General features: G+C 35.8%; 1 protein-coding gene across 5 annotated transcripts in view; it reads right to left on the bottom strand.

Moving 5' to 3' along the window:
- Positions 1 to 2,171: 2,171 nt before the first annotated feature.
- The window catches only part of thrb (thyroid hormone receptor beta), a 180,251-nt gene continuing 154,719 nt past the window's right edge, over positions 2,172 to 27,703 (bottom strand). For 3 of the 5 annotated variants that reach the window (XM_051872871.1, XM_051872872.1, XM_051872870.1), the window contains 7 exons: positions 14,264 to 14,364; positions 13,941 to 14,088; positions 13,562 to 13,767; positions 11,873 to 11,959; positions 11,040 to 11,186; positions 8,081 to 8,339; positions 2,172 to 6,071 (listed from right to left, as the gene is read on the bottom strand). In XM_051872871.1, the coding sequence (XP_051728831.1) occupies positions 5,830 to 6,071; positions 8,081 to 8,339; positions 11,040 to 11,186; positions 11,873 to 11,959; positions 13,562 to 13,767; positions 13,941 to 14,088; positions 14,264 to 14,364 (1,190 nt within the window). In that variant the 3' untranslated portion in view covers positions 2,172 to 5,829. The remainder of the gene's footprint in view (positions 6,072 to 8,080; positions 8,340 to 11,039; positions 11,187 to 11,872; positions 11,960 to 13,561; positions 13,768 to 13,940; positions 14,089 to 14,263; positions 14,365 to 27,703) is intronic. The other 2 variants (XM_051872873.1, XM_051872874.1) reach the window with 2 other exon arrangements.

The following is a 27,703-nucleotide window of genomic DNA, read 5'->3' as shown; positions in this document are numbered from 1 at the left end:
GATCAATAAGCAATTATTTATCGCCATTTTACCAGAGCCATTAGGTGGCTTCCATAAGAAGCATTCCCATACAATTCTCTTCCATTCTACATTCAGTTCAACAGCATTGCATTTATCCATTCTGTGTTCACTTCATTTATTTGTTTCTTTGATTTAATTCAGTATTTTCCTTTGATTATTATTTTACTATCTTTTAGAAGTGCATATTCATTATTTCATTATTAATCGTTGTGGTATTTACTCTTGCATGTCTATTGTTAATAAATTTCATTGATTTTATTATAACTGTGTCTTCCTTGTGTTGATGATCAAAGACTTTACTAGTTGACCAGACTCTCGCAAATCCTTCAGATAAATCAGTTGACCGACTCCCTCCAGTTTATGTTAATTCTGAATTATTGAACAGCTCTTTTGGAGTGTTCTTAAATTGTTAAGATAGTATTCTTAACTGGTGCCCCGTATTACAAAAGGGGGGAGGGGTCATCTGATACACTAATAACCACACCTTCAATGACGTAGTGATCAAAAATCACTACGTCACTGGTGAATGGAGTAAAAATCACTACAAAGTGATTGTGCTTTGAACATGACAGATTGCTGCTCTAAGGGGGGGGCTGCACGTATAGAGATCAAGGGCAATGTGGGACCTGTGCCGACATGAGAACCCTAGCTGCAGTCTCCGCGCTCGGCTTGCAGCTCTACCGTGGGGGATGAGAGCATGAGAAGCTGGGCTGATGTCCTGAAAAGTTGGGTGAGAGGAATGCGAATGCATGAGCTCATCACTGGAGTCTATAAGGTCCACTGCTGTTATTGAGGGCAGACGGACTCGCGCAGCACTGCCTCTGAGAGGGCCTCGCCCAAGCAGAAACGCTGCAGTCCGGAGGGCATCTGAGGAAAAAATATCATACTCACCAGAAAGCTGCAGGGGAGCGGCAATCCTTTTAGGCATCGTCCCCTGAATGAGAGTAACTCAACGGCGAGCTGTAGATGGCTTCTTGTAGCTGGAGGAAAAGATTCTGAGGCAATGGCGTCCAACCTTATAGTGCGGGGGAGCCCGATCTATTTCAAGTACATGGTACTTTTTTGCGCACTTTAACGCCATTGGTGGGCGAAGTCTCGCCCGCAAGATTTCATAAGGCTTCAGTAGATTCGAGGAAGGAGGGGATAACCCCAAAGCAACATCTATCGATGACGCAGTGTCGAGAGATTGGCTCAAAAAGCGACTTGTTCTATGAGACTATTGAGGTTTTATGGGGATTAAAAAAAAGGAGTGAGTGGATTTTTATCATTATAGGGTGGTTGTGTACACACACTGCCGACATACATTTATGTTCAAACACCATGTAAAAGTGAATTTTAGGTCCCCTTTAAGACTTTTTGTGAAAGTTGTTTAAAGGAATCAAATGTAGTGTCAAAGAATATGTCTTTGAAGCATTTTAACTAACTTTGAAACGTTCCATCCTGCATCAAAGGTGCTTATGAGCAACAGGGCTAAGGAGAGAGAGGTCTTAGAAGCTATTTCCTGTAAGGGCCTAGATCCTCAATAAATGTTTCACTACTGGGCAGTCGACAGGTGTATGGGATGTCAGTTATAGCTCAGCAGCAAGAAGTGCTTATGTTTCTATAACAACCCAGGATAGACTGTCACTACTTACTATAGTACAAGTTCAACATATTTTGTATTAAAAGGTAAGCACTCCAAAAGGTAAAGAGACAATGGCTTCATTTTTAAATGAGTTTGTATGTATGTCGTAATGGTATTGTCCAGTAGATGGCAGCATTTAACTACACCAATTTACAGCAATGCACTATGGGGAGTGGGAAAATACTAGAAATAAAGGCAAAATCTCTGTAAAACGAAAATCGGTATTTTTTTCATGTAAAAAAGTACAGTACAAATTTTCCACAATTAATAGTACTTTCACAAAAAAAAAAAAAAAAAAGTAAACATATCTTTACAAACAGACTGAAATGAAAGGATTTTTGAGAGTAGGATTATGTGAGAGTAAAATATACAAATATCTTAATGTGAAATGACAGTCATTATTCAGTTAATGACTGCTAAATAAATATACATCAATATATGTATATTGATGTATATACATCAATGTGAATCTTACATTCATGCAGAATCTTACATTAGTCATGTACCACACACAGCACAACAAATATTTCAGGAGTTTCTCAAAACCATCTTTATTCTCCTATTCACCTTAGGTGCAAATATCATCACCGTCATCATTTTTTGCCAAATCCAGGATTATATTTCTAGTGCAATGTCTCTTCCAGGATATCCAAATCATCATGATCCAAACTTGAATTTAATTCAAGGCTCCACTGTCACACAGTAAGCCTGAGCAATACGTTCATTTTGGTAATAAAATAAAATAAAAGTAAAGTAAAGTAAAGAAAAAAAGACACTGAAGAGAAAGTAAAATACATTTGCTTGTAATGTTGGATAACTGATTCACATTCAAAGTTCACTTATTCATGCAACCAGCATACTGTGGATGTGGTCAGGTAAGTGTTAACTAAGACATAGAGAAACAGAAGTACATGTACTGTGATTGTTTCTAGGGGTCTATTTCTTTCAGTTTAGCCTGGTGATATCTGGTCAGTTTCTTTGACTATGGCCTTTAGGTTTCATTCCCACACACAGAGAATCACTTTTTGTGATTGGTTGTGCTGGATTTTTTGTTTATGTTATGATTATAAGTTAAAAAGTATATATTAGTTGTCATTAACATGGTTAAACAATGGATTTAGAATGAAACACATAATAAGGAGAGATCACCAGTGAACCGGGACTGCTAAAAAACAGGACTTTTTGAAAAAAGACAGTCTTTTGTTTTCTGCTAGTGTGTAAAACTGGAAAATGTTAATATTGTGCATATAACATGTAAAAAATATCTGCAGTCTGAAAAAAAATACAGCCTTTTCTTTACACCATAAATATCTTTATTTTTGTAGTGCTTTTTTTTTTTTACTTATGCACTCAGAGGAAATAGTATTGACTCCCAGCGTGTCTGTGCATGCATGTGCTGATCTGTGGCCAGGGTCCAAAATTAACACTCACCAAGTGCCGGCACAGAAAGAAAAAAGAAAAGAAAAAAAAAAGGCTTTAGCAAGTACATAAGTGTTTACTTGCCAGATGGCTGGTAATATTATTAGCAACAACATAATACATGGTTTAAATCAAATTGTAAAAACAATTTTCTGAATCTTGTGAGCGATTAAATTCAAACAATATAAACTACTAAAATCTACTGAAGAATCACAAATTGTGTGTCTTTTGTGCAACAAAAATAGATTTGGGAAAAGCTGTAAATTAAATTTTACTAAATTATTACAAATTGGGACGTCCTGTCAAGCTTGTCTGCGTAAGCAAATGTAAAAAGTTATTGGTGTGGAGTTGAGCAAAGAGTCAGGTCACCTGCCACTGACAGTTGTGGTGTATAAGTTAATTTTAGATCCTGGCTGTGGCCTTTACTTCCCTCTACATCTTTCTATAACACCCTCTGCTGACACATTGATTGTCTGTGCAATGACTTTGAGTCTGTTTAACATCTACGTTGGCATGTACGTTTAAATGTATAATCCAAAACATGTAAAACCACTGGAGCAATTCTATTGCTTAAAAAAGGAATCACTATAACAGAACACTGATTGAACATGTGCTGCGTTTTGAGGTGCGATTCTGAATTCATGTCCGTTTTTCAACAGCAAAAAAAAAAAAAAAAACAACAACAGTTCTGGCGGTTCCTGATAATCAGTAGAGGTATGTGAGATTCAAACCCTTTTGCAGCACACAAGGATGTCTCTAGAAAGATAAAAAACACTACAGTAAAACAAGAAAACCAGGAAAGAAATGAGAACAGCTGAAACAACATCACAGACACATCCAAAAGCATCCCTGAACATTGAAGGGTTGACCACTGACCTCAGCGTTGTGTGTATTTACGTGTGTCAATCACCCAGACCATTCAGAGGTTAAATGACAACAGTCCTGGAGGTATAAATCGGCAAACTCATAGCACCAACAAGTTCAAGCAGAAGCATTGCCTTGGTCTATCGTGTGACAGCTATAGAAGAGAAGAAAAAATAAACTGAACAGAGTTCCATCCCAGCAGTTTAATAGGTCTAGTTATGGCTGGGTACAAATATGACCTCAAGTTCCTCCAAGCAGCTCAACACAAGTCCAAGCAGAGTATGATTTTCAGGGAAGTTTTTGGCACCTTAATAGAGGCATTATGAGCTAATGTGAGTGTATGCTGGCTAGAGAGTCTCTCATGGGCTTTTAATGTGTTTTCTGCTGACAGTCAAAAACCTTTCCTCAAGGACTAAAGTTTATAGAGATCAACATATGAGATCATCAAAAAACCTTTTATGTGCTATGTATAACTGGAATTTACTCTTTCTGTGAACTCTAACTAAGGTATCATGAAGGTCCACTTGCCCAGTAAGCTTTTAGGTGTACTGACAAAGAAACATTTTACTCAGGGGTCTAACCACCATTAAAACTGATGCCACATTGCCATTTAGAAATGTTTTGTTCACCTTGCCCACTTTTTTTCAGAGAACAGTTCCAATTCCAAAACCAAGTAAGCTGCTTTATTGTCTATTGCCAACATATGCCTTAAAGGAAGCATGCCAAATGAAATGGAACCTGATAAGTGATGTAGTACTAGTATGGCACAGAAAGCATCTGACAATGTAGAACATTCCAAATCAGTGCTCCTCACATGAATGAAAGGGAAACTCACAATTAATCCAATAGAGTTTGATGTTAGCATGTTGCTAAGCTATGCAAAACTGGGATACATACAGCACACACATATTGGGTGAAATATTTCATTGCTAATTAGCTTGAACTATTTGATCTATATACTTTGACATGACATGAATGCCAATTATAGTAACCCATACTCGTAATTTGTCCTCGGCATTTACTCAATCGAAGTTACTGCACATACATTAGGAGACAAATGAGACTGTTATTGAAAAAGTAAGAGTACAGAGCTATAAAATGAATGTGGATAGCCGCAGATCATTAGGTCTTGGTAGAAATTGACTATTGAAATCAACTATCTTTGAATGAATTTGTTATTGAGGCAGCTGAGGTGTAATATTACTGTGGTCTTCCTCTAGAGCAGCAGCAGGAAAATTTAATTTACCAAATGTCTTAATTCGCTTTCCATTTAGCGATCTTGTGTAGGACAAACAATTGAGATATTAAAGAGCCCTCAGTCGTGATTTTGCTTTTGTACACTCTCTATCTAGGGAAATGTTGCCTAGGTAGGCAGCTCATTGAGTTTTGGAACAGAACTATTACCAATCTATGTCTTAATGTGAGCATGAAAAGACCTTTCAACCAACAGATAAGGGAAATGAAGGGAAAAAAGGTATTGCTACCCCCCTTTGCAGTGTGGCGCTTTTTTCTGAGGACTGACGTGACATGAAACCCAAATGCATAGTTCATACATCTCACTTAAGCGGCATCAGAGACTATGATTAGAAATAAAACAATTTAGCAAAAAAAATTGAGTAACAGAAAGGTGATTGTTTTTTTTGTTTTGTTTTTTACAAACAAAGAGTGAAAGAAAACAAACTGTAATGCTATTCACATGTACCCGCTTTGTAAAAGGAATGGTTCCATTCAAATTAGGCCAGAGAGCTACTCCTAAAACTATGGAATGAAATTATGCTCAGTAGTGACCAGGAACAAAAACAGTGTTCATGTGACCAGGAACAGGGACACAGAGTTCGAGGGGAGGTCGGATTTGTGGAGGTTGGTGTTGGTGGGAGCAGCCTGGCCTGATTGGTTGGCCATCAGTCTTCGAACACTTCCAGGAAGAGGGGCGGAAAGAGCTCTGTGGGACATTCCACCTTCATGTGCAGGAAGCGGCTGGCATGGCAGGCACCAATCATGCGTAGGTCTGTCACCTTCATCAGCAGCTTGGGCCAGAAGTGAGCCACCTTGTGCTTACGGTAGTTGATGTAATGTTCAAAGGCCAAGAGAAACTCCTCCTGACAACGCTCTATCCGTTCTACGCTCGTTAAACCTGGACGATCTGCCAGTGAAACAGAGGAGAAGAGATGATGGCTGGTTCCAGTTTAATTTTAAAACAAATTCACTTTAAATAAAAAAAAAAGCTGGGCTTGAAGGTGATGTCATGTGATTTTATAAAACTTATTATTTCTATTCTAGTTTGAGTCATTTAACATTCTGAAGACAAGCGTATGTAAACACTGGCCTGTTGAAGTGTGCCTGTTTGTAGTGTTTATAGTTTATATGTGTTGTCTATGTTGATTTAAGACATCTCTAAAAATATCTTTGGGTTGCACAGAAGAAAGTCATGCAGGTTTGAAGCGACATGAGGGTGAGTAAATGATGACAATGCCACAGACATGCCCACAAATTTAAATACAAACTGCGCAGCGCTACATTTACAAGGTATAACAGGTACATAGGTGCCACCAGTGTGCTAGAAATTATACACTTTAAACAAAAAAGAAAATTCCAGGCAGAATTAGAAGGGACTATTGCAGTCTAGCTGTTATTGGTTTTCTGCATGACCAATGACATCTGTTGTGTTACAGTGCTGGAAACAGAGTTGTCAAAAGTACCAACTTTGGTACCTACCGGTACTGAAATTTTAAAAATGTGACTCTTTGAGTGCTGTTGAGCGGATTTGTAAACAACTCTGATTGTGTTGACGCGCTCATCAGATATGTCTGTGATTGGCTACAATGATCAGTGCACGGCAGCGTTTGAAAGCACACGGAAGTGTTTGAAATTGAAAGCATTTTGAAAGCGGGAGCAGGAGTGTTTGAAAGCAGGCGTCTATCAGTGGACTGGTCCGCGATAGATGCCTGCTTTCAAACGCTCCCATGTGTATCTGAGTAAGCGCTCTGTGAAGAGCTTCACTGATGACTATTTACAATGTTTTTACAGCGCTGATCATTGAAGCTAATCACAGACAAATTCGATGAGCCTTGAACACAATGGCCAATCAGAGGTGTTTACGAATCCACTCAACAGCGCTCAAAGTGTCACACTTTTTAAATTTCAGTACCAACTAGGTACCCGAAGTCAGTACTTTTGACAACTCTAGCTGGAAACATTTCATATGTTAAAGCAGAAAAGTGATATAGAAAAAAGAAAATCATCACCTTTGTTCTCTCTCTAAAACCAAATCAGAAAAAGACCTTTAGGACAGTAGTTAAAACCCAGTTAATTATCAAAAAATCATTTAAGTCATTGATTGAGTTCGGCCAGCTGCAGCACTGGACAATCTGTTTAAATATGCAGGAATCGATAAGAAATCGATATAAGAGTAGACGTGGGCACTGAAGTCTTTACCTATTGATTGTGACATTCTCAGCTGAAGCATAATCCCGTTTTAATAGTGTGGTTTCCCCTCAGTGGCCTGTGTAATCCTGGGTAATCGGCACTCAAGAACACCCGCTGCAGCTGGCCTAATAGCTTTTAAACGTACTTCCAGTGGAAGTCATGAGTCATACTGACAACTGACATTAATCAATCATGAAGGAAAACAAAGACTCTTCTTTATGAGGTTCACCAAACCTAGTAGTTAATAAGCTTTTTTTTTTCATTGTTTTTAGTCATAGTACATCCTTCTTTATTACAGCATTGATATTTATGCCCCTCTCCCTGACTGCATTTGCACGCACAAAGATATTCTGATATTTATTGGAAATTGATTGTTTTGATTATGAAGGTGACATGTAAACGTGTTTTACCCAATTTGCCATTAGCCAATTTATTTTTTTTTTTTTTACTAGAAATCTGAATAAGAAAACTGACATATGCCTGCATCAATCTGAATTCTTAACCATGTAACATTCTTAGGATTTTTCACTGTAACAAGAAACTCATTTATTCATGTTCATTAAAAGGAGTTGTGCTGAGAGAGGGAGATTTTTTACAATATTTAAAAGGGCAGATTTTTGTATACATTTTATTTGTATACAATGTGCATACATTTTGACATAATGTGATGGACAAGAACAAGAATAAATGATTGGATTAACTCTGAGAAGTGAAGATAGCACTAACCGGAGGAAAGCAAAATCACGGCTTGTAGCAACGCCACCTCTGAATCATCCAAGTTGAAGGAGGACAGCGAGACGCCCAGATCAAAAATGGCATCTGAGACCACACCCAGACCCCCGTTCTTGAGCTGGCCTCGTGTGACGGCCATCTCCCCATTCAACGTTAGAGTCTCGCTCTCGGGATCATAGCGCACCGCCGCTCGCAGAGACATGATCTCCATACAGCAACCCTTCAGCAAAATGATCTGGTCCTCACAAGGCAGCTGAACAATTACACAAATTACACAATACTCACAGTCACAGTATGCATTATTGTGTATCAAAAAACAAGAGACTGTCAAGTGCACAAATGAATTCATTTTATCTCGTTAAATTGTTCCCTCATTTTGATGCATTTTCTGCTTTGATTTTTGTACAGAAGACCTTTAAAAATTCACATTGACCAACCACTTGGTTGGATGTAAGCTAGGTTTTGAATTATTTAATTTCCTGCATTTAATGCAAAACGTTCTCACTCCCAACTAGTCCCATATAGACGCTTGATCAGGAGGCCTTGACATCCCTTTTTTAATGCATAGGGTACCCCTTTTAGCATTTTTCAAGGGTACTCTATTGCTTTCAATGAGAAGTCTTTGGCATCATACACAGATGTGATTGGCATGGGAATTTTAAAGTCATGATAAAGTTATGTATTTGTGTATCATTTTGCCCTTATGATATATATGTAATTTTATTTACACTACACTATTTAGACATTTTTGAGCACGTAACCCAACCCCTAAACCAAATCATTTGTATATTATACAATATAAAACACAGGCTATACCAGACAGATACAACTAGAGTCACAATTTATTTAAAAAGTGCAAATATTCCTTTTGTTTGTTATTACAAACAAAAGGATGCTCCTCGTAGCCTTAGCCATCGCCAAGAAAACTATCTTCTTGAACTGGAAATCCCGAAACACTATTCACATAATGCATTGGAAAAATTTGCTCACAGACTACATCTCCCTAGAATATTTTTCACCTCATTACAACTGTATATTGGAACCACAAGACTCCAGATCAGACCTCATTCAACTATTACAAATCTGACACACTCATCCTAATTAATTATGTATTCACTTATTATTATATATATTTATACAAGGTTTTAGTAATATTATGAGTATTTTCATTATTATTATTGACATTATTGTTATTAATAATATTATCAATATCATAGAAACATTGAGCAGTAATAAGATGATATTGATGATAATAAGATGATATTGATGGGATGATATTTTGCTTTGTATAAGGACGGTAATAGTTTAAGTTTAGTCTTTAATAATTTATATAATTTAATATATATATTTAAAATATATAAATATAACTAAATCAAAACTACACCCAACATATACCACACATGATTTTAATGCATCACACCCTTCTTTTAATGCACCACCTCAGCTTGGGCATACATATATATATACAAATAGTAATCGTACTGTGAATGAGAAAAAAAAATAAATACATAAATAAAATAAAAATAAACAAACATGCACACTGACACAGAAGCTAGGATAGGTGTGGTATGTGTTGGGTATGTGTCATTATTTCATTATTACATTATTATTATTTACTATTGTTATTTTATTATTATTATTATTAATATTATTATTATTATTACTACTGTTATTATTATTGATATTACTGTTGCCGTCATCACAAAATATTATCATCACCATCTTAATATTACTATTGTTATTATTATTATTATTATTATTATTATTATTATTATTGTTATTAATGTTATTATATTATTATTGATATTACTATTGCCGTAAACACAATATTATCATCATCACCATCTTTAGTATTACTATTGTTATTATTATTACTGTTATTACTGTTATTCATATTACTGATATTACTGTTGCCGTCATCACAATATATTATTATCCATCTTTAGTATTAGTATTACTATTGTTATTATTATTATTTATATAAATATTATTATTATTATTATTATTATTATTATTATTGTTGATATTACTATTGCCGTCAACACAAATTATTATCATCATCATTATCTTTAGTATTACTATCGTTATTATTATTACTGTTATTATTGTTATTATTATTATTGATATTACTGTTGCCGTCATCACAAATTATTATTATTATTATTATTATTATACATGCTATTACTACTTAAATACTTCTACTATTACCCGTTTGTCATTTCCGCTTATTTTTCATTGCTGTTACTATCATTGCTGTTTTATTGTTGTTTTTGTGTTTTGTGTTCACCGTATGTTGTATGTTTTGCACTCCTAATAAAAAAATTTTAAAAAAGTACAAATATTCCAAGTGTTCCGAGGCCAAAAGATTGTTTTGTGTGAGGAACAGACCCAAAAGCGATCACTGTCTCCATCCACCGTAAAGCTTAGATCCCGTGCACACATTAAAAAATTGCCGACAGAATAAGCGTTGCGTAGGCTTTTATTGTGAAATGGCATTGGCTCTTGTATGCCTCGAGACCGACTGCAACAAGCTAACGTATTTTGAATGATATCTGACAGTGTCCGTTTATGGAGCAGGATCATTTTCAGCGATTAAAACCTTAAGTTCCACTCTGTTCTTCACATAAATATATCATATGGCTTCAGAAGACTTGGAATGCAACACAAATTGCCTGTTATAATTTAATACTAATTTTTTTTTTTTTTTTTTGCAATAAATACCTACGACTGCACTTTTATTTGCCTGTTACCCATTTTATATCGTTGAGAAGTGGTTAGGTTTAGGGTAGGGGCGAGGTTAGGTGCTCCAAAATACCTATGAAATTATAAATGACACTAAAAGGGGTAACCTGGTGTGTTAAAAAGTGACGCCATGGAGTCCACCAAGTGTCCATATGCGACGAGTTGGGAGTGAGAATGTGTTGTTTGATGGAATGTACAGCAGGCTTCTTACCTCACAGAACATGGGCAGCTTTTTGGCAAAATCAACGACACGAGTGATTGCGGGGGTGATAATTTTTGTAAACTGACTGAAGGCTTCTATGTCCACTTTGCTCCCTTCTGGTGCATTGACGATGGGTGCCGAACCGATGTCCTCCGGCTGCAACGAGAGGAAGGGGAGAGGTTGTGTCCTCAGTAACACAGATACTTATAAGTAATGGACATTCACAGAGACGAAGGTGTGACACAGCAAATCCTCATTCCCCTCTAAAGCACAAAGAAGGCCAAAGTTACAGCAAGACATGTCAACGAAACAAGAGTGGAGCCCAGTTATTAAGAGGGAAAAGAGGAAAGATGAGAAACTTAAACTAGAAGATCAGAGCAGAGAAGCGTCTTTGATATCTCCTTCTGCTGGGGAGCTCATTGACTAGGGTTATCCACTGATATTTGGATTTTTTTTTAAAAAATTTTTTATAAGATTTGTGACCTTCTGACCAGAAAAATGTGACGTGAAAGACAGAGCAAAAAAACAAAACAAAACAAAAAACAAAAAAACAAAGCAAAAGAAGACTGGGAGCTGAGTACAGCGCAAAACCAGCCTGATATTCCCCTTTGACATTAGTCAATTATTCAGCTTTCCTCTTCTGTGTACACCTTCATTCTGACACAGCGAGCAGAGAGCTACACAAACACTCCAAACAAATGCCTCAAGCATTCAGCATGTCAATTTTTCCGCAAAAAAAAAAAAAAAAAAAAACGTGACAGAAATGGAAGCAGCTGAGAATTTGAGAGAGCGTTCTTTTGGATAAAATCATAAATAAATGTGTTTGCTCTGCTGGTTCTTACCTTTGCTTCCTTCACCCCCACTGCACTCTGGTCAGAAGTACAGAATAAATTACATGTTATTTCATTAAGTAGCATTGCTTCCTCGACCTGTTGGGCAATCAACAGGGATCGTGAAGTTTCAATGAAGAACCCGAGTCAAGTCAACTAAAAAGAACAAGTTTAAACTGGACAGGTGAGTGCAGACAGAAAGTGACAGTGAGATATTTAGTTTGCGTGAAGTTTCCATGGATTTCGAGGCTTTAAAATCATCATCATATAATATTATATAATATAATCATCATATAATATTACATACAGAATAACTGCATACAGAAATTTAGGATTCAAAGTACAAAATTTTTTACTGCAAACTGGCCATAGTAAAACCTGAAAAAAGTTTTAGTTCTACCTCACAATATATGAAAACTAGAACTGGGCGATTTAGCTTACAATTTTTTGTTGATATTTTTCAGCCTTTTGACATTTCATGATATTTGCATGATATCTGAAGTGGCTTAATAGTCTGTTCAAACAGACAATGGGCTTCAATCATAGTTCATGAGTAAAAATTATTATTATTATTTTTTAATTCAGTTCAGTGCAACAATTTGCATAAAAATGTTTTATAAACAATTTACACAGAAATTCATTCTGCTTGTGTTTCGAGGTCCATTTTTGCTATGGATTCGAGATGTTTAGTGCAAGAACTAAAGTAAAAATCAAATTATATGTATCAATATATTACATAATAAGCAGCAATATTTACCTAGATATATTTTTGTTACTTCAAAGTCTTACATAAAAAAAACAGACTTCTGGGAACATTTTTGAGTAAAGCTAACAAATCTCTGAATCAGTTATGAGCTATGAAACAGACAGATGAATTGACTTTGCTAAGCCTAATACATTTTTCCTACTAAAGTTTAAGTGAAGTTTGTAATTTCTGTACCTCTAGCATCATGAAACACAATTGCAAAAATAATAACTGGCTGTGTCTGTCTCACTCAAATAGACAGATTTCAATTCCACTTGATGCCACTAATGGCACAGAAAATACACACGTCTCCTTTAAATTAGAAATCTTAATGCTGTAACGTATAGAATTAAGAAACTAGTGGAATGACATACATTGGGGTAAACGTAATTGCCAAATAAAAAGCGTCAAACATTTTAAGAAGGCAATTAAAACTTCCCATGGAAACCCACAGCAGTGTTAAAAGAATCCTCAAACAGAACTTCAATCTGTAGAGGACAGTTAGATTCAAGAGAAAAGAACAATTGTGAAACAATTAGAAATTTGGTTAGAAAAAGACAGAGAGAAGAATATCAGAAAAAGGAACAAACATGAGAAAACAGTTTTGGTTTAGGAAACGGAGCTTGAGAAAAGAAGGACAAAGGTGTTCCGTTAAAGTTAGTGCTGCTGCCTTTGTGGTAGAAAGTCTCCAGCGTCCATCTAACACTCCCCACTCTACAAGGAGATACAAAAACATGGACATATTAACAATGGGAACAGCGGTGAGGAAGGGCTTGGGAATTGTGCGGGAAGGGTTGGGGAAAGGGAATCTAGGGTTGTGGTAGGGTAAAAAAAAAAAAAAGAAAGAAAAATAGAATCCCACCCAAAACAAACAAACAACAACAACAACAAAAAAAAACATCCTAAAACACAAGAAACATCTCTGCGATGCGGTCATCAGGGAAGAGACCTCTCACCAGGAATTTACGCTTCTGTTTCCAGTGGTTGCCTTGGGCATTTGTGGCCATATGCGCCTCTGTGACAACCCGGATCAGCTCCCACTCCTCCTGCGTGGGCTCGGGCCGCTCCCAGACCGTCTTTTGCAGCTCCTCGCGTCGCCGCCGTTCACGGTTCTCCTCAATCAGCTTCCGCTTGGCTAGACGCTTACTGTCATCCAACACCACTGGAGGAACAACAAGATGTTTGCAAGAGCTATGCACAATATCTGTCTCTCTAACAATCAAACACATAGCAACTTTTTGTCAGTGCAAAGACAGCAAAGTGCTTGCACTCACAGAATCATCAATTAACAGGGGCACAAGGCTATTCAAGTGTGTTTGACTTTAGGATACTCACAGTCTGTTGCCATGCCAACAGCAATGCATTTCTTGAAGCGACATTCTTGGCACTGGTTGCGAGTGACTTTGTCAATGACACACTTTCCCTCATACTTGCAAGCGTATGTCGGGTTTAAATTCTTCTGAATTGTGCGTCGAAAAAAACCCTTAAAAAACAAGATGTCATTTTTAATGGCAGAGCATGAGCCTTATTCGAAATTTTATAATGAAGTAGTGTAAACAGAGTGTGATATATGGTACATTAATAATTAGTCTTTAATGCACTGTGTGCTTTTCTATGAGAACGGAATGGCTGAACTCAAATACATTTGAAACACTCACTTTGCAGCCCTCACAGGTAATGCAACGGTAATGGTAGCCAGTCGCTTTGTCTCCACACACAACACACAGCTCATCTTTGTCCAGGTAACTTGGTATGTACCCTATAAAAAGTTACAAGTACAGTAATACACACATTACATTAAAATAAGCAAATGTAACATTAAAAATTTATAAAACTGCTAAAGTTATAAAACAGCACTAAAACTCAAGATACAGAACACTCCCAAACATACCATCAAAATTATAACAGCTACATTTACAAAGTTCAAAATATATACACATTTAGTCTTTTAAGAGATGGCACATTCTGTCTTGCCATTCAAACAAATTCTTTAAATTATCTTATAAAAAAATAATAATAATAATTAAATAATAAAAAATACTTAATTGAGATATGTTGAGTTTTGGGGAAAAATTTAAGAAAGAAAAAGTAAGAAAAAGAGAAAATAAAGATGTGTTTTATCAGAATGCTCTTATATTGAGACGAAAACCCAACAACAACAACAACAAAAATACAAGTTTTAAGACATAAGTTCAGGCAGCTTGCAGCAGCTCAGGAATCAATATGCGATCAATAAGTCTTTTGAGGAGGTCAGTGGCAGGACAGGAGCTCAAACCTTCTGTTCCTCTGTCTGTGTCCTTACAAATCAATACAACATACCCCAAACCTCCATCCAACCCTGAAGATCAATACACTACACAATGCCAAACTAGCTCCATGAATATCTGCAGCAGGTCTTTGAAAGAGGCACTCAAGTTCAGTCCAGAAGACTAATTCAGCAGTTTTACTACTATAATATCATAATAACAGTTTTTCCAATACTTGCTAAGATTGATTCATTTTTGTAACTGGCACAAATGGAGGATATAATAGAAAACGTATTATATAAAATGGCAATAAAATCTGCAAAAATGAATCAATCCTCAAATGTTAGACAAAAAAAAAAAAAAAAAAACACCACCACCACCAACAACAAAAAAAAACACAGTCTTCATAGTCATAAATCAAAACATTTCTTAATCTCAACCGAGCACACTTGAGTTTAAACACTTTAAGAACTTTTTGAACTGAGATGTTAGACTACTACACATGAAATGCTAGCATACAGTCAGCCACCTAAAACATGCCAATTACAAGCTCAAAAAAAGAAAAGACAAAACTTTGGTAGCCAACAGCACACCTCTATGCTTCTTCTAGAGCTTGCGATACCTTTCTTGTGTGGCCCCTGCATCCACTGCATCTGAGAGAAGTCTGGCCTGCCATCAGAGTAGTAGTCTGGTTGGTGGTAGTGACTGAGAGGCACCTCCATGGAGCATAACTCACTCTTGAACACAGGGTTGCCCCCAGTAAACGGGCACCCGTAGGGTTGGCTGGGCGGCCAGGCCTGCTCCATACTGGGAGGATGGTGGTGTAATGGCTGTGGTTCACAGTGAGTGAAACCAGGCCCTTCTCCACCATACATGCAGTACTCACCTCCGGGCGGCACTGCATATCCCCCACTCACACCGTGGGCTATGTCATACATGTCTGACATGCAGTAATTCATTATGAAATTCTTCAAAGGCACAACCACACACACTCAAAAAAACCACTTAAAAAGCTTAAGTTAATGCAACAAAAAAAGGTACAGTTAATGCACTTGAGCGAAATGCGATTGGCGGTCGCACTGACGTGCGTACAGATATCAGAGCTGACATGAAGTCATGAAGCAAACTACGTGAAAAGTGTCTGGAGGACACCAGCTCTTATATATGGAGAATCCACCCGCCCCACTTGCCCCTCGCCCTGCCAAATTGGGTGGAAGATTTTGAGCACGCTCTCTTAATCTGACACCGGACAAATCCAAGAGGTTGAACAGCCGGGGCGACACATCCTCGGACAGGAAGACCGTCATACATGTGTATGACGAACCTTTAAACAGATCAGATCATGTTAAATTCGCCATCAGACCAAGCTTGTCTAAGATTGAGATTACAATCACAATCCCAAAAGCCAAAGTTTATTGATTTCAAATATGAGGCGCTTCAGGCACTGATCTTAAGCTGTGATCAGTTATATTGATTGTTATTTGTCCTAATCCTAAATGGAGCAGTACAATGACTCGTGACACATGTGAGGGCTTGAATGGCATTTACTTATGCATAACTTCATAGAAATAACCACATAATGAATAAAATGTGGACCTGTTTTACCTTCAGTCTGTCTGATAGTGTCCTATAGAAACATTAATGAATTGCCTTTTCCCTTTGTTTACACAATTTACTATGTTCTGTTCAAGAAATATTGCATCAGATAAAGGTAGATATACATCTTTTAAATGTCAAATACAATTTAAATTTACATTTTAATTTAAAAAAGAATAATAAATTAGAATTATAAACATTTAGTTAGTGCTAAACTTTAAAAGAATATTTCAATATTTCAATTTATTTTCAAATGTGGTGAGTTATGAAATATACTGGACTGGACCACTGTGCACTTGTCATTCAAGTGCATTTATATACATATTTTATCATTTGAAAAATGAGGTTAACCTTTTCTGTTGTAATCTTAACTGCAATACAAATGTAAGTTCAATATAATTTGAATTACATACAAATTACATTAAGATGGAGTATAAAATACATCAAACAATCAGTCTACAATACTTTTTTTTTTTTCACTCTCAGAAGCTTCAGACGAGATACTGTAGCATCAGTATCAGTACAGTGCTGCTGTCTCTTCAGGAATATACAATAAAACAGTGCACAAGATCAAATTAACTCTGAGTTGGAAACTGGGTTATGACGCTGAGAGTTAAGACAGCCAAAGTGACCAGCAGGTAACAGCTGTTTTTAGCAAGGGCTCCTGAGGCAAAGCCCCTCCACAACAGAGCCTGATACCAGTTTAACTTTTTGATGAGGTGACTGTCTCACATAAGCCTAATCTTTACAGGGATTTCATAAAGGCTTTAACAGCCAAAAACAACATTCAGACACATTAGCACACATCTGAACAATCTGGCAATGCTTGAAAACAAAGAAGAACTTGCAAATTGGGTTGCAGAATATCAATATTTATAAGTAGGCCTATATATTTTCAGTATTATATATATATATATATGCAAAAGATATCTATACAAAATACCACAAAACACATTAAAAAAAAAAAAAAAAAAAAAAAATCAGGTTAGGAATCTTGAAAAGCATCAATGCTTTCATGAAATGCTTAATTGATTATTTGGGCAGATGCAAATGGTAAACTGCTCTGATAGGTAAATTGCATTAAACATCTAGCATTCCAGATTAGAGCCAGTGTCCTTTAACAGCCCTTTGCCGCTTTGGGCATTTCCACCTAATTGCATATAATCATTATCCAATTGTAAAGGATTTTATGACCAGTAATTAAAAATATCCATGACTGTACCAATACATTGAAACACACACATACAGTTATGGTCTGCAGTTGCAGGTTATCATAACATAAAACAGGAAACTTATTCTGAAAAAAATTCAGTGACAAGAAAAATTATGAACTTACCAAGATTAACACTCCTAGATTCAAAGAAGTAAAGTACTCCCACAATCTCAACCGTAGCCTCCTCAAAACATCAAAAACCACAAAGATGACTGATCCATCACAGACCACTGGAGATCCTAAAAACACCCAGTAATCAAGAACACTGATTTGTTCGAAAACACCTCCATAACCCTACCGCACACTCTCTCGGTCTCAGCACATGGGTCGTTGGTTTATGTAGGAAGTGTGTGTTCGGTTTGGCAGGTCTGTGTGATTATGCACCTACTAGCGAGTTTTCCACCAATTTATTCCCTCCTGGATCGATCACTTGAGGTCCTGGGGTTCAAGGCTGGTCATGTACAGTTTTCGGATGGCGGCCCTCATAGCACTGGGGATAGGGCCTGGGTTGACATGGCTTTCTGAGCCAGATGTCCCCAGCGTTACCTGAGCAGTGAGCTTCGCTGAGGCCACCTTAAACACACAGCCAAGGTGACCTGAGGGAAAGACCAAAACAATGCTGTCTCATCCCTAGAAGACTCCCCAACCTCACCAATGACTCTCAGCAACACAAAGACAAAAGACCCACAGCGAGGGACTCATAATGACTCAATGTGATTTACAAGAGAATCAAGCCCGTCGTAAATACAAGCTGTCACTGGCCAGCCATGGCAAGAGGCCTTGATCAATACTATTAATGATCTAGACATAACTGATCAATATGGTTACTGATCTAGACATAACTTAGCCACTGTTTAGAGCAAATCAAGGGCACTGATCAATTAACTAATCACCTTAATTTTGTAATCTGCAGCAAATGAAGACCAGCGTCAGGTTAGGACTGTTGATAGAATATTTTCATTTAGCCTACTGGAAAATCAGCAAAAATACTGGTAATAAGAAAAATGTAAATTGCGTTGCCACAATCCTAGTGAGCTATCTTTCTAGACAGCATTTTAAGGCACAAGCAGCACACTTCTGGCATCACTCCTGTTCCAAGGCTGCAAAATGATGCTGCCTTATAAAAGACCTCAATTTACCCAAAACCATCCAGAAAGCAACGTGACAAGCTCTAATTATTACAGAGTCATTTCTCATTCATTTCATTTTATTAATACTGACAAGTGTGAATAAGTGTGAATAAAATTTGAAGTTCAATGTCAATAAAAATTAAATTTTTTGACAAATATTTGTGTGATATTTATTGTTAGAGCATTTTTTAACATCAGCTGCTTTCAGTTATATTGTTGGTACAAAAACACTTGATTATGCTCATATTATTATAAATCTTTTTTTTTTTTTATCATAAGCATACCGGGCACATACATTTTTACAGTTTAATTGCTCTTAATAAGAGAAGACGTCTGTAGCAGTATGACACTGCTCTCTACATCTCAATGGTATCCACAAGCTTTGCTTGACCAGCATCTCCTAAATATCCTCTCTAATGATCTCCATAGAGGCAATCAAATTTTCCAACCAAACTGAACCGAACAAATCTGTTCGTGATCCACTAACTATGCAATTTAGATCAGTTTCAAGAATGCAAAGATGTACAGCACTGCCAAAAAACAAAAACAAAAATAACTTAAAACCAGATTGTGTGATGGCAAAAAGATATGTACCTGCAATTACAGACATGCACACATTAAGTTTCCTTTCAAAACAATATTTTGTCAATGAGGCAGTGATACCTGCAAGCACAGGGTTTGGGAGAAAAAATGAAAATGACACTTACTGTCAAAAGGCCTGCTTTAACTCCTAACCCTAAAGATAAACAGGGCTGTGAATAGGGCAGGATGGAGGATTAAGAGGTTAATTAGAGGGTCAGAAGTAATCTCTATCTCACAGGATCAATAGAACGCTAACCAGATGCAGATATGTGAACAAGAACCTGACCGAGCTGGACTGGTTAGAGACATGGGATCTGGCATCTAGCAATAAGAGTCAAAATGTGTTTATAAGTATTCGCAAGTCAAGTCACATTTTTTTTTTTTATATATAGAGCTTTATAAAATACAGATTGTTTCAAAGCAACTTTAATAAACCGGAAATGGCAGTGTCTCATTTACTAAGCATGCGTACACACACATTTGTGCGTGAAATCTGAGTACGAACGTTTTTACGGACAAATCATGGTTCACCAAAAACTTTACTACTAAAATTTATTCTAAATTTAAAAAATAAATAAATAAATAAAAATAATAATAATAATTATAGGAACTGAAACCACTCGTACGCCAAAAGCACTTTCTCTGTGTGGCCTTATAATGTTAAGAAGTTGTATTTCATCTTAACACGACAAATATTATATTACATTATTATTTTTCTATAAAATTATATAGGCCTAATAAAATGAATAAATAATACAATTTCATTTCATATTATTAAATTAAATTTAAATGTAAATATTTCATCAAATATAGTAAAAGAGTAATAAAAGCAGCATTATAGCTTTAAGCAGCACGTTTTCTCTGAATAACGATATATGTGTATGTACAGCTGGCTAATCAGAGCTCTGTAATCTGGGTCTGTATAAAATGTGTTTATTGTGTTTGAACTGGTTTTGAGAATGACACACTTGTTTTATGCATATTACTAACCTTGTGCAAGCGGCCGCTCATTTAGAATACTCTAAGTTCAATAACATTAGAACGAGATTATGAACAAATTCATGTGTGCGCACATGTTGTGAATTAGGCAGGATTTTTCATGAAAAGGGCTTTTGTGCGTACAAATATGAAATAATCCAAACAATTATTAGCGAATGAGTCCTAGTGTTAATTTTTCAAAATTCATCAATTATAAAACAATTTCTATTTCAGCTGTAAAGTGGCTTTATGAATGCCATTATTATAGTCGTTATATAAATCAATAATATTACTGAATATTAATTGTCTTTTAAACCCCATTTTAATGACTAAAGCTATATTAATTTTAAATTGTAGGGAAAAGGACCGTCTTTGGAACCAGAATTAGAAAGCTGGAAAAACATTTGTCAGCCGGTTAGATTTCAGTTTTCTAAAATTTGACTAAGAAAAAAACTAAAGAGGTTCAGGTCTGTGTGCCTGTAACTTACTGACTCTCTTCAGATTGACCAAAAAGGATTAAAGTCTATTAAGATATCTATCTAAAGTCTATGTTTGGGTGCAAGGGTGATTTCTGTTCAACCTATAAATACATTTCATTAAAACATTTTAGGACTGATAGTATTTCTAAAATGTATTTGATGAGAAAAAAAAAGTTGTACCAGACAAAAGCATGAATGGACAAAAAGTTAATATAAAGTTTTGGTTACACTTTATTTTAAAGTTTCCATGTTACAGTGTAATTAAACATTCAAGTACTGAATAATAATAATTAACTACATGTACTTACTATAGGGTTAGGGTTAGGATGAGGGTTTGGTTTAGGGTTAGTTGCATGTAATTATTCATAATTTATAGTTATTACTACAGTAACTAAATGTAACGTGGAATAAGGACACTGTAAAATAAAGTGTTACCATTTTTTTTTTTTTTTTTATTATTATTTCTATTTCCTTATTGAACATAAGCCAATCACTGACCAACAGTCCACTCACAATTTTCTGTGTCATTTTACTATTTTTTTTTCAGTTTGTCTGAGGTAATGTAGACTCCTGATGCCAGTAGCATAAACACGGTCAAGACTGTTAAGAAATGTCTTAAAGGGTTAGAAATGTCTTAAAGGGTTAAATTATCCCATAATTTACTCACTCTCAAGACATCCTAGGTGTATATGACTTTCTTCTTTCAGTCAAACACAGAGTTATATTAACAAATATCCTGACTCTTCCGAGCTTTATCATGAGAGTGAATAGTAACCGAGATTTTGAAGCCCAAAAAAGTACATCCATCTATCATAAAAGTAATCCATATGGCTCCAGGGGGTTAATAAAGGCCTTCTGAAGTGATGCAATCAGTTTTTGTAAGAAAATGATCCATATTTAAAACTTTATAAACTATAATCACTAGCTTCTGGTAACTTCGATCCGCCTGTCCACAAGAGAGTTCCGGGGTAGGATGTAGGAGTGTAAGTTTAGGTGAGAGTAGACACCTCTCGCAGTTAAAAAAAAAAAAATAATGGGGCTGGGCAACAAATTCAAGCTCCTCCAACATTTCTCTTTAAAAATTATCATTTTAGACATTAATTTGTAACTGGTGTTTTGTTTTGCTCTACCCTCTGCGCTTCTGCGTTCATCAATATGTCATGCGTCAGGTCAAAGTTCACTCTTCTGCCGGAATCGATTCGCAATAGGAAGCCAGAGATTCTAGTTTATAAATTTATAAATATGTATATTTTTCTTGCAAAAACACATCGCTTCGCTTCAGAAGGCCTTTATTAACCCCCTGGAGTCGTATGGATTACTTTTGGATGGATGCGCTATTTTGAGCTTCAAAATCTTGGTTACTATTCACTCCCATTATCTTCAAAGCTTTAGTCAGATTATTTTTTTTATAACTTTTTTTTTTATATAAAGCTGTCTAACTTTTGTGTTTGACTGAATGAAGTCATATACACCTAGGAAGGCTTGAGGGTGAGTAAATTATGGGATAATTTTTGGGTAAACTATCCCTTCAAGAACTAGTTTGATCAACTAGCATTTAGCTAAAGTAATCAGTCTTTTCAGATTTTAAATTAGGCCAATCTGCATTTGTAGCAGACTTAAAAAAAAAAATATAACCAGTGTTAAAGAAAAAAAAAATTGTAGTAACTTTTAAGAATAAGCAGTTTGTGCAACTGGCTACTGTTCACACAGAATGCATTCTTGTATTTCGTTTGTGATTTTTTTTTTTAAATTGTTGGTCTATGTACACATGCAGACTGACAGGAAAGACACTTTTGAGTGTTCAGGTTAAAGAGATTTCACCAAATCTCTTTTGATCCATTACGTCTTGCTATTGTTAAAAATAAGTATCTATTTAGTAATGAATTAAAGGATTAAACACACAAAACCCTCGTTAAGGACATCAGTTTCCATTAACACACAAATACAAATTTGACATTGTCAAAACAAATGATTCTCAATTAGATTATACTTGAGTCATCATGAGCTGGCAGGGATGGCTGATTCCGGGAATTCTTGTTACCAAACACAAATCTCGTCCTGGGCCAAACCAATCCAAAAACAGAACACATGAACAATACACTACTAAAATGTCTACTGCAAATTGTCCATGGTGAATATATGACTTTTCCATGCTGCAGTTCAACATTAAATTTATTCTGATCAACTGAACATTAAAGCGGTACATGCATGTCTGACAGACTGAATGGCTCGTACACACAGAACAGACTGGCTGAGCAGAAGCGTTTCATACTGATGTCACAGCTAAAGCAGGTTCAGCACCACATGGCACATCTGATGCAACAAAAGATTGGAAAAGATGCTGAATGAGGGAGATTGCGCAGTTTTCATATGCAAAAAACAGATGCCCTTGTTTTTCAAAACAAATAAGTTGACTAGACTTTGACTAGCATCTGAACATAGAGGGGTGAAGAAGTAATTCAGGGGACCTGTTACCACAACTGAAATAAATGTATGGTTGCAAGTTAAAAAATCTAATTTACTGATATCATTAAACCTTTTAAGTTGCAAACATTATTTTGAGTTCTGTTGACATTATAATGCTGATCATTTCATTAACTGTGTAATTTAAACTCAATTATTTTATTTTATTTTTTTAAATAGGTTGTAGTATCAATGCAATTGTCTTGATAACTTTGAAAATTGGGCAGTGGATTATTAGTTCCCACCATAATTTGCATAGGACTAGATATAATAATGTTGAAATTAAGTGTTATTTAATAAATGTTGAAATTAAGTGTGATTTTATTTGTTTTTTAGTGTAGGGAAAGATCTGTTAGTGTTTAATGCTGTTATGTTTGACATTTAAAAGAGTTACCATTGCGCTGAAGAGAAGACAACATGAAGGTAAACACTACATTGACTCCATAAGCAATGACTGTGCCAATGCCAGTGAAAAGTAACATCCTACTTGCTCATTAAATTTACATGCTAAATAGGTTACATTTAGCATGTCCTATGACAGCTGTGGACTTTTTCTGAAATAGATCAGATTAATTGGTTCCAGAGCTACAACTCAAATAGTTTGAGCAATTTTTGAGTAATCAACTTAAAGATTTGTGGTTTTTACAAATTAATGTAGTTTGTTGGTTAAAGAATTCCATTCAAAGTTGTCATCACTCAAAATGATTGATGCAAACATTTTTTTTTTTTGAGCCAACACATTATTTTTCAAGTGTAAAAAACACTATATTTCGATGTAAAAACCTATATCTTGTCCACCACCCACCCACAATCTAATTTAAACAGGCAGTTACAGTGATGGTTTACCTCTATTGAAGAATAATTTAAATAAAAAGTCATTGTCATTGTTGTTCAAATTATTAACCCTCAGTAAAAGCAACAATGATAATGATGCTTGTCATTGTAAACAATGCTGATGAGAAGAAGTGTGCTGGTTTATGTCTTTCCATTGACATGATGGAGTTTACAGCAGTTAGAACAACACACACAGTCACCACACATTGACCTTAACATGGTCTGATGCTCTTCACAATAATGGCCGTTATCACACTGAAGAGGAGGATTTGTCACTCTCAATTAGTGTTGGTGGGACGACAGTGCTCCTCTCAGGCTCTGTCCTGAGGGGCCCATCATGCAACAGATGGCCGGCAAAGACCATCATGATATCATACACATCACACTCATATTCACAGGCTGCTTTCAAAGACCGAAAGCTTACATATACACACACACACAAACACATTTGGAGAATGGTCTGCACTCTTAGCTGCTGATCGATATACTTAGAAGAACCAACAGAGATAAAATCCTGATTTACTAGCAGGGTTAAGAAAAAAACTGAATTTCAAAATAAGCTTGACATAATTCACAGGTTGGAATTGCCCATAGTCGAAGTAAAAATAAATAAATAAATAGATGTTGTCATCTAGGCTGTGCGTGTGCTTGTATGTGCTTTCAGGTGGCATTTGGGGGGTATGGCCGACACACTTGACACTTGTTGGACTCTGAATGAAATGTCAATGGAAGGGTTTGTGGTGGAACATTGCTTTGCCGCTGTCTTGCTTCGACATCCGTCTCAGGCAAGGAGTTTGATGTTTGAGTGATGCTGAGTGCCCAGCCCTAACACGTTTCTATGTTTATATAATATTTGTGTTCTGCATTAAAATGTTTCATTGAGATTGATTGATTGGTCTCCCTTTTGTTGCAGCCTAAGAACCGGGTTGTAACAACATCCAAATTTAAAAAGATGAATAAAAGATCCATAAAATAAAAGTTGATTTATTAAATAGAATGGTATATTGACCTACACTGCCGTTCAAAAGATTGTGGTCTGTAAGAGTTTTTTGTTTTTGAAAGAAGTATTTTATGCTTACCAAGGCTGCATTTATTTGATTAAAAATACAATAAAACCAGTATACTGTTAAACATTATTATAACTGTTTTCTATTTCAAAATTTAAATTATTCCTGTGATGGCAAAGCTGAATTTTCAGCAGCCATTACTCCAGTCTTTAGTGTCATTTGATCCTTCTGAAATCATTCTAAGATGCTGATTTGGTGCTCAATGTTGAAAACAGTTGTACACTGCACCTTTTGAGGTCCAGAAAGGTACTAAAGACATCCTTAAAACCGACAACGTGACTACAGTGGTTCAACCTTAATATTACGAAGCGACGAGAATACTTTATGTGTGCAAAAACAAAACAAAAATAATGACTTTATTCAACAAATTCATCTGTCCCCTGTCAAACTGCTATGCAATTTTCGTTGCAGAGCTTTATTTTCAGCAGTCTTTACTCTAGCCTACTAAAGAAAACACTGTGCAATATAAACCTTAAGAAATGCTTCTAATGTGCTGATTTGATCCTTTACCTATTAGCACAGTTGAAAATGATTGTGCTGCTTAATGAAGTGTAAAAAAAAATTACTAACTTTTAACTTCAAACTAACTTTTACTTAGTAAAAACTTTTACTTCATAAAACTATCAATCAGTGAACAGAAGGCATGTAGAAGATTGTGTATAACAGGTTTTTTTTTTTTTTTTTTAGCTAAGTTTTGATTATGTAGTAGATAATTTAGATGCCCTATAAATTCCTATATCAAATATGATACAATAGGCTTTATAAGATTAAAAATGGCCAAACACAAGCACAGTTTTGAGGAACATATAGCCTTTTGTTCTTTTGAGAGATGAAAGCTTTTTACTGTTTTTAAAGAAGTAAGCATCTAACCAGCAGGAGGAGAGGAGTAGACAGCCCATAGATTCACAACAACAAGACGAGGGGAACATTAGTCTCTAGTTTGAGAAACAGGCCCTAAGTTTCATTAAAAAGTACACGGTGGGGTCCGGTCATTAGTTTTTTTATTTAATATTGAAATCGGAAAATGAAAAAAGGGCACCTTTTTTGTTTTTCATTTTTTTCAAACAAAACAAAAAACAAGAATTCGGCTTGATTTTTCGTTTTTCGTGCACGGGTAGAAAATGATAAACAACTTGAATATTTTATCTCTACGTGTGGGCGGGAATGAAACACCCCTTTCCGCTGATTGGTCAACCAAACATTAAACGGTGCCGTCATCAGTTCTTCCGCAGTTCAGCGCAGCAGAATAATATAGTCCTTCGCTGCAATGGATTCTTAACGCGTTTGTTGCAGCTACATTTAATCTCTCTCTCATCAAACAGCCAGACTAACGAATGGCTTGACACATAGGCTACCATTTATTATTATTATACTAGTTTATCTCAGAAATAACAATTTACTTCGCACCTGCACTCACAACTACCTAATAGCCATCACTTTTGATCTGTTCGTCTGTTTTATTATTGCTGACCACCTATCAAAATCTGTGCAACTCACTGGACAGCACAGAGATATAGTGAAGCCCAGACCAGTATCAATTTAAGTCATCATACACAGATGTCATAACTTTTGTTTTAGGCAATACGCTGAGATTCATTCCTGAATGAATAAGAGTCTTTGAACAACCCATTCATACAGAAGATGATTCAATGACCAATTAATAAAGACAGCCACTTAATTTTATTCCTGAATGAATCAGCGTTTTGAACGAATCGACGAATGAATAAATTACTCCTTCCTTAACACAATGACTTACCGACACCTAGTGGTGATATTACTTTCATAATCCAAGTATCATTTCATTTTGTCATTTCATATTTCTGAATAAAAATGTTGTTTAAAATATTAATCTCATTATATTATACAGTTGTAATTGCTGTGTAAATGTTTTTACTGTAAGTAGCTACATCTGAAAGCAACTTCATGCAGTTGCTTGATACCGATTTAATTGGTAATAGCCTATAATGTTATATTATTCTAATTTCTTTGACTAAATTTAAGAATTTAACATTATAGATAGCATACATATTTAATAAGATAGAAAAAGGAAAGAAATTCTATATAAAGGTAAAAGAAAAATACCTCTGAAAATCATTTGTCCCATATGGGAAAGTTAATTTCTGACACTGGTAAACTGAAAACAAGTTCACCTTAAAATCATTATGTCAAATTCATATTTCACTAAAGTCAACTGAAATGACCATTCTGTGGGACATTATGACATAATAGATGTGCTGTGAACATAAGCTACGATACGATGTCATTTCTTTTCATATCTGTCACATTATTTCAAGTTCCTCCATTGTCCAAATATCAGCGTATTGCCTAAAAAAAGTTATGACATCTGTGTATGATGACTTAAATTGATACAGGTCTGGGCTTCACTATATCTCTGTGCTGTCCCAGATTTTGATAGGTGGTCAGCAATAATAAAACAGGCAGTGTGCCAAAAGTGTTGGCTATTAGGTAGTTGTGAGTGCAGGTGCGAAGTAAATTGTTATTTCTGAGAT

The sequence above is a fragment of the Ctenopharyngodon idella genome, chromosome 19 (genome assembly GCF_019924925.1).
Source record: "Ctenopharyngodon idella isolate HZGC_01 chromosome 19, HZGC01, whole genome shotgun sequence".
Classification (NCBI taxonomy): domain Eukaryota; kingdom Metazoa; phylum Chordata; class Actinopteri; order Cypriniformes; family Xenocyprididae; genus Ctenopharyngodon; species Ctenopharyngodon idella.
This window is presented reverse-complemented; position numbering and strand designations above follow the sequence as displayed.